Below are 8,301 nucleotides of genomic sequence, written 5' to 3'. Positions count from 1 at the left end.
TGCAGAACTTGACTTGTATTTAAGTGATAATTCTCGTGAAATTGCATGCCTGCAAAAATACCCGGGTATTTTGAAGTTGTTCAAGAAATTCAATACACCATTACCTTCAAGTGCACCGGTTGAGAGACTTTTCAGTTTAGGTGGTCAGATACTGGTTCCTAGAAGGAATCGGATGACTGATGAGCATTTTGAGCGTCAACTACTTTTGCGGGCAAATAAATTATTTTCTGCCAAATAAGTGATTTACGTACATTGTAAATTTAGGTGCTACCAATTATATGTATCTTATTGACTATCTTTCTATGTATTGTATATGTATATTCATGTGCGCACCTATTAATGTTGATATTGAGAATATATGAAAGAGTACTTGCAGCGTCTGTTTACATGTATGCTGTACTGTAGTAACAAAAAAGTTACTTTGTTACTTTTTATAGTAACAAGTAACAGTAACAGATTACTTTTCTATAAATATAACAAGTAACAGTAACAAATTACTTTTTCCCAAAGTAACAAGTAAAAATAACAAATTACTTTCAATGAGTAACAAGCACAACACTGATGACACATAACTACAACATCACTAATTGTGCGGTGAGCTGGACAATTTTCTTTGTGCTTTAACTTGGGTTATGCCAATATGCATAAATTATAAGCTGATCTTTGTGTACAGAATTTGGCGTATCACACAACTTATTCATATATTTGAATTAAATAACTATTTGCTTGGTGTTATTTTTTGATGTTCAACATGTAGATAACCGTAAATGTGAGTATTTTTTCTAACGTATGTAAAATGGTAACTAAAATCCGGCCCCGGCTCCGGCCGGTTTTTGAATTTCAAATCCGGCCAAGTCCGGCCCCGGCTCCGGCCGGTTTTTGAATTTCAAATCTGGCCAAGTCCGGCCCCGGCCGGATTTGAAAAACCTGAATCCGGTGCATCCCTAATAATAAGCAACCACAAAGAAACGATGTACGCTTGTAAAATACAATAAAAATCTCAACAGATTCTTATTCAAACATCAACAACAACAACAAATACACACAAATAAACATGATTCTAATACTAAATAATTTCAATATTAAATAATTTCTAATATACTATAATTCTTTTTCAACATAATCATCACCACAACCCACATCATTAATAATTATGAAACTTTCTTAATACCTGAAATAATGACTACACTTGCAAATGAACATACCACAAAACAAACATAGCAAAGATATAAACGTGCGCTTGTTTATCTGACAAGTCGTGTTACGTAAAGTGTGCTTAATTGTTGGAATGTTGGTGTTTTTATGTCGTTTTTGCTCTTCAAAAGTTTAAATAAAATTTTAAAAATCGGTTTTCTAGTGATTAGTCAGTTGTAAACCTAAATTTGGTCTTGCGTTAAACTGTTTTTGGGAGTTTTAAAGGTTTATTGTTTAAGTGGACATTTTGTAGGCGGAGTCAATTATGTTAATGAGCAAGTGTAAGCTCTCAGTGTAGAAATACATTTTTGGTTAAAAGTTGAGTTTGATTGGAAAATTAGTTTATATAGCTCCTAAATAATTCTAAACTAATAATTCTAAAATAATTCTAAAATAATTCTAAACTAATTTTAATTTATCTCAATAGTCATAGTTTTTAAATTGCAAGTTGTTGATCTGAATTAAAGTTTTAAACAGACTGATTTTAATAAACTATACTGATCAATATGGATGTAAATAAATTAACGTACACTGTTGAACAATTGCTGCAGCTCAATAATAACCTGAAACCTAATAGAAGGATACGTAAAAAACTTTTCTCGTTAAAACTCTGGAATCCTAGGAAGAAAATGTTTCCAAGAAATAATCTGGTAACAAACAGCTATTGCTTAAAGTTAAAAAAATTCTCTACAGAAGACGATGATGTTGATAGAAATAGAGATAATACCATGATGAAACTTGGTTTGCTCAATGTGAGGTCGTTGTCAAACAAGTCAGTGGTAATCTATGATGCCTTGTTGCATAACAAAATTGATGTTATGGTGCTTACAGAAACATGGCACAGAGCGTCAAATGATGATTCGGTAAAATCTGCTTTGCCACCAGGCTATGGGTACGTTGATGCCGTCAGGGAATTTATTTGATCCAGCTCATGGTGGTTTGATTGTTATGGTTAAGGATGTGTACTCCCTCGGGCGGTTGGATATTCCAAAACTAACATCGTTTGAGTGTTTATGCGTCCAGATCTCGATGGCAAATACACCAGTCATTCTGATGGCGATATATCGTCCGGGCTCAAAAGGTGCTGACAAGCTGTTCTTTGACGAACTGAGTCATGTGGTTGAGGGACTGATTGTGAATAACATTCCGTTGTTGATAGCTGGTGATTTTAATATTCATCTAGAGGACGCTGATGATTTAAATGCGAGGCGGATGGAAGATTTCTTTGCAACATTTGATAAGATCAGGTTTGTGCATGGTCCAACTCACGTCAAAAATGGAACATTAGATTTTGTGGCTGCTACATCGAGTTACGAGATTACTGATGTCACTGTGGGAACACCAGGAGAATTTTCGGACCATGCCCTTATAACGTGTTTGTTGCCCATGCAAAAGGTTAAACCAAAAATGGTAACTAAACTCGTACGATGTTGGAAGAAGTATGACAAAGTGGCATTTCGAGGTTCTTTGATGTCAACATTACTGGCTGTACGACCATCTGATGATGCTTGCGCTGGGGATCTGATGAATTGCTATGTGACGGAGTTACGGCGGTTGGCAGATGAATATGCACCAATTAAGAAGGTTAACTGTAAATTTTGTCCAGTTACCCCTTGGTTTGATGACGAGTGCATTCGGTCTAGACGATGGTGTAGGAAGCTGGAAAAGAAATATCGCAAAACAAAGAATGATGATGATCGGAAAAATTGGTATGATGCCCTGAAGGACAGGAAAGTGTTGCTGATAGACAAGAAAAATAGTTATTGGCGAAATCAGATAGCATCTTGCAAAAAAAAATCCTTCTCAACTTTGGCGTCATGTGAACAAGATGATGCATAAAAATGTAAAGATGTCAGAGTCAAAAAAGACAGAACTTTCATCTGACGATTTTATCAAACATTTTGAAGACAAAGTTGATAGAGTAATGAGGGCGACTCAGCATTATGATTTTCCTGAAATTGAAGAGTTGTCTGTTGGAGTATTGGATAATTTTGAACCTTGCACAGAAGAAGAGGTTCACAAAATAATAACGCAATCACCGTCAACGACATGCTCAGGTGATCCTGTCCCAACATACATTCTAAGGAGTTTCTGGATGTTCTTCTACCCTTCATAACTGTCATGGTCAATGCATCTTTGAGAGACGGAATTTTACCAAAGATAGCCAAGCATGCAATTGTCACGCCGTTGTTGAAAAAACCCCAGTCAGATGTGTCTGATCCAGGCAATTATAGACCGGTTTCAAAATTAACTTTCTTGTCTAAGTTAATCGAAAGAGTGGTAGGACGACGGCTGGTGCAGCATTTAGACAAACAGAACCTGATGCCGTATGCACAATCTGCCTACAGAAGACATCATTCGACTGAAACAGCACTAACTCGTCTGTTGGTAGATGCGTTCGAAGCTGTTGACAAGAAAAAGGTTTCTCTCTTGGCACTTTTGGATATGAGTGCAGCTTTCGACTGTGTCAATCATGACGTGCTGCATTTGGTTTTGAAAAATCAATTTGGTTTGAAAGGCAAGGTACTTGGTTGGTTGTCATCATTTGTTTGCGAGAGAACGTATGAAGTGGTCTACGGGGTACAAGCATCAACAGTCATGGAAATAAAGAACGGAGTTCCTCAGGGCTCAGTGTTAGGCCCACTCCTTTTTCTCCTGTACACTTCAGGAGTAGCGAAATTGTTGAAACATAATGATCTGCGCGTGTACGCATATGCAGATGACATACAGATCATCAGCAGCGCTAGGGTGGGGTCGGTGGGGGAAATGGTTGAACTTGTCTCAGAGAAAATAATGTGCCTAAAGAATTGGTTGGGTTCGTACAGACTAAAATTAAATGAGGAAAAAACACAAGTAATGTTGATTGGAACTAAACAACAGCTCTCGAAAACTGATGTAAAGAGCATAAGATTTGGGTCTGTGATGGTGCCGTTCACTGGTGTGGTGAAAAATTTCGGTTTCTGGTTGGACAGTACACTGAATATGCATCAGCATGTGAATAACCTCGTTAGGGACTGTTCATTTCAGCTTCGACAGCTTGGCCGCATAAAAGCCTCTCTTGATCAGGATACAACAAAATCTCTGATCCATGCGTTTGTGGTCAGTCGGGTTGATTATTGCAACAGTTTGCTGAGTGGATGTCCGAAGTCAACAATATATGGGATAAAATCAATACAAAATAGGGCAGCAAAGCTTATAGTACAAGGAAAAAATATGACCATGTGACCCCAATTTTTCGTGAATTACATTGGCTGCCAATTGAAAGCAGAATCGTTTTCAAAGTTTTGGTGATGATGAAACGATATATGCAAGGTTCGGCTCCGAAATATCTAATGGATATGTGCAAAAAAACACCAATAACAGTGGTGGGTAGATTCTTAAGATCTTCCAAAAACAATGATTTTCAGAAACCGTTGGTAAACTCATCAATGACGTCAAGAAGTTTTGCAGTGTATGGCCCAAGGATGTGGAATGATTTGCCAACAGAGCTGAAAACAAATGAGATTGATGAAGAGATTTTTAGAAAAAGAATCAAAGCGCACTTGTGGGATAAAGCGTTTGTGAGAACTTGAACGAGCGCTATATAAACTCTACATATATATATATATATAATTACATTCATTAATGATTAATACTAATGATTGTCCATTCCAAAACTTGACATCACTACTACAACCAACAATAAACTTATTATAATATAATTAATTAAGAAGAATAAAGAGGATGCATATTGGCCATAGCATTTTTAAATTAAAATTTTAAATGCATTAGCCAATCCAATACACATCTTCTTTATTCTTCTTAATTAATTATTTATTATATTTATTAATTAATTTAAATTTTAAATTAAACCACACAAACAAATTATCAAAAAAATCATGACATACCTGAAGGAATAGAGAGGCGAAAGAATGATATCCCGATTCGACAAGGCAACACGCGCGAGCAACTTTTAGTCGAACACAAACAAAAAACGTGATAAAGCTTGGTCACGTGTTGCTTTTATCGTAAGACATTTTAAGAGCTACAGAACGCCAATACTGTACCGTAAACATAGATAATTAACTTATAAAATATTTTTTAAGGAGAAAGCAGGTAACAATCAAAATCTATAAATTAGTTTGCTTTTAATTGGTATAGTTTTAAAATTTTAATAATATTATTAAAAATAACATTTTTGCGTATTTTACACATGAATGCCTTTACTACTAATGGCGCCACTTTTGTTTATGTTTATGCTATATATATTATTATATAACATAACATATTTTATATATGTGGTTATGCTAACCTAAAAATTTTTATATATTATTACAATTAATATTATTTTAAATATTGTAATTTTATTTAAATTGATTCCCAAATGAATATTTTCTTCTTGAAATTAATAGTTAAAACAACAACATTATAAAATAACGTAATAAAAAATGAGTGAAAACTAAGAAGTCAAAACAGATTTTTTAAAAAAGACTGTAAACTTGTGCTAAACCAATGAATGATCGTAATAATTTTACATTACTGGGTGCTGGAAAATTTTGAATAAGTTTCAACGAATGCCACCGGTCGAATGATTTCTTGAAAATTTTTTTGTTGCAGTAAGTAAAAAATAGCACTGGTAGATGCATCTGTGTGCAAAATAAATGGTTTCGTAGTGTACGGATATTTAAATGTTGAAGTTTTCGCTTGGGCATCTTTCAATTGTTCGAAAGCTGATTGGCAACCAATGTTCCAATCAAATGTTTATTTTTTTTATCTGCAAATTATACAAAAGAAAACTTCTGTAAAATTGTGGTAAACCTAAAAATGATCGTAATAATATTAAATTACTGGGTAGCCCACTGGAAAATTTTTAATAAGTTTAATTTTATCAGGATCAGTTACTATAATTTTATCAGTGATGTAGTAACCTAAGTAAAGTGCAAACATACATTTTTTGTGTGCAACTTCAAATTAGCGTCACGAAAGCGTTTAAAAATGTCAATCAAATGTTTCACATAGTCATTCACTCCGTTTGAAAAGCTAATGATACCATCAGCATACACTAAGCATCTTTAGTTAAACGTTTTAAAACTAATTGAGACTAGCTGAAATAAAAAGGTGTGATGTGAGCAGATTCCAAACCAAAAAATGACGAATAAAATCTTAGCGTAAATTCAAAACTGAAAAACTGTTTTGTTTCGCATTGATTAAAGCTAAATGAAGTGATATTTCTTAATAACTGTATGTACGAGTCTCAACCCAAATTATATATATATATATATATATATATATTATTAAAGGCATTTGTATAGCGCCTATTAAATGAAATCTCACAGGCACTCTCAAAATCCAGTAACAATAAATTAAAGAAATGATTGTCAAAAGTCAACAGTTTATCCACAACGTACATTAAACGAATATACAATATATACTTGTATAATATAAAAATAGCGGGTAAATGAAAAAAATTAAGTCAAATTAAAAATTCATAAATTTAAAGTTTGCAGATAAAACATGACACTAGTCCCATATCATCGTTTCACATCAGAACATGTCCTGACATCGACATCGGCATTTCTGGTGCTGCCATTTTTTCTGTTGTTATTGAAAACCCAATTCCTAACCTGAATATAATCAAGCCAAGAACTTGATCTTTCAACTATTTCCGCATACTTCTCATCTACACCCAACCGGAATGACGTAGAAGAGTGGGTTTCATCAAGTTTTATTTTGTCATCTCTCCTCTCGAATACAGGGTAGCAAAACTTTAATATTAACTGATTCAAAGTGGTCAACAACATTTGATGCACAAGTCTTTGAAATATTACCAATGTGATAAAAATTTTTCCGATATACAACTTTATTAGCTGATATTTTATATTGCGTAGGCCTATGAGGTTCAACAGTGATCTTTGATATTGCATGACAACATGGACTTGTATTAGTTGATAGTAAAATGTTTCTTCTTTTCTTGCGTCTGACTGTTATAAAATTTCCACCATCATTGTTACCTTCTTCAGCAATGTAAGACAAATTTTTAGCGACTGATGTCTCAGCATCTGAATCAGCGCATACATCACTGCACACGATACTGTTCACCTTTTTTTGGACATCACTCAGTATAATGCCATGCTCTTCAAGAAATTCCAGAACGGCCGGACTATTTTGAATAACACTTTTTTGCAACTTCACCTGTTTAACTGACAATTTCTCAAATCTAATGTTACAATTAGTAACTTTCCACAAGTCGTCAGCGAGAAAACAGGGAAATTTGTCTTCGACCTTAGTTTCAAAAATTAACCGACATATACTAAGAAATTCGTTCCACATTATATTCTTGTCAACGTCTTCGGAAAACTCCTGCAGGCTGAGCGATAATGTGCTGGCTTCATGCTGCAAAAACTTTGCACTTTTTTTTACGTCGTCAACTTCAAAAAATTCGCAGAGAAGTTATTGCTTTTAACCTCGGGGAAAAAAAATATATATATATATATATATATTCTATAAATTCTACCGAATGTTTGGCGTTAATATGTTTGTAGTTCGTTTTTTCGATTTTTCTCACTAAAGTTTTTTGGTGAACGTTTAGTTTATTAAAATTCAAAATAAACTTATTTTTCGAATTCATGCTGCAAATAAGGCCATATTTCGATTCCGAATGAATCATCGTCAGTGCTCCTTGCTGTATATATAGGGAAATATTGACTTTGTCAAGATTAACTTTGACGTTGTAAAAATTAACTTTGGTGTTGTAAAATTGAACTTTGATGCGAATTAGGTGTCAGGTTTCTTAATTGGCTGGTCATCTTCTTTGGTCTCCTTTTCTTCATCGATAGCATCATATTCTTCTTTGTCACTATTTACGATGCTAGTTTTTATTACTTCTTTGTTTTCGTTGTTGGTTAAGCGCCGGGTTGGAAGTGAGGTTGTCATTTTTTGTTGTATATTTATTTTTGGTTTATTGATGTCGATTAGGACTGCTTCTGCAATTTTAAGATGCGTGTAGTTGCTGTTCTGGTATATTACTTTGGTGTTGCTGTCGAGGATTTCACGGCTAATTGTGATTGAGTGTGTTGAGTCCAAATGAGATTTGATAGCACCACTCTGTTTATGCATCGTAAGCCTTCT

General features: G+C 34.3%; 2 protein-coding genes across 2 annotated transcripts; one reads left to right on the top strand and one right to left on the bottom strand.

Annotated features, from left to right (window-relative positions):
• Nucleotides 1-1,700: 1,700 nt before the first annotated feature.
• On the top strand, nucleotides 1,701-4,766 carry HELRODRAFT_165477 (hypothetical protein; the record flags this gene model as incomplete). The annotated part of the gene is made up of 3 exons (XM_009032048.1): nucleotides 1,701-1,973; nucleotides 2,080-2,589; nucleotides 4,602-4,766. The coding sequence occupies 3 exons, from the start codon at nucleotides 1,701-1,703 to the stop codon at nucleotides 4,764-4,766; spliced, it is 948 nt and encodes a 315-aa protein (XP_009030296.1).
• Nucleotides 4,767-6,704: 1,938 nt separating this feature from the next.
• On the bottom strand, nucleotides 6,705-7,503 carry HELRODRAFT_165476 (hypothetical protein; the record flags this gene model as incomplete). The annotated part of the gene is made up of 2 exons (XM_009032047.1): nucleotides 6,705-7,063; nucleotides 7,185-7,503. 2 exons carry the CDS (start codon nucleotides 7,501-7,503, stop codon nucleotides 6,705-6,707), a joined length of 678 nt encoding a protein of 225 aa, XP_009030295.1.
• Nucleotides 7,504-8,301: the final 798 nt, after the last annotated feature.

This window comes from Helobdella robusta, assembly GCF_000326865.2.
Source record: "Helobdella robusta unplaced genomic scaffold HELROscaffold_8, whole genome shotgun sequence".
Lineage (NCBI taxonomy): Eukaryota > Metazoa > Annelida > Clitellata > Rhynchobdellida > Glossiphoniidae > Helobdella > Helobdella robusta.
The sequence above is the reverse complement of the archived record's forward strand: the minus strand, read 5'-3'. Positions and strand labels throughout refer to the sequence as shown.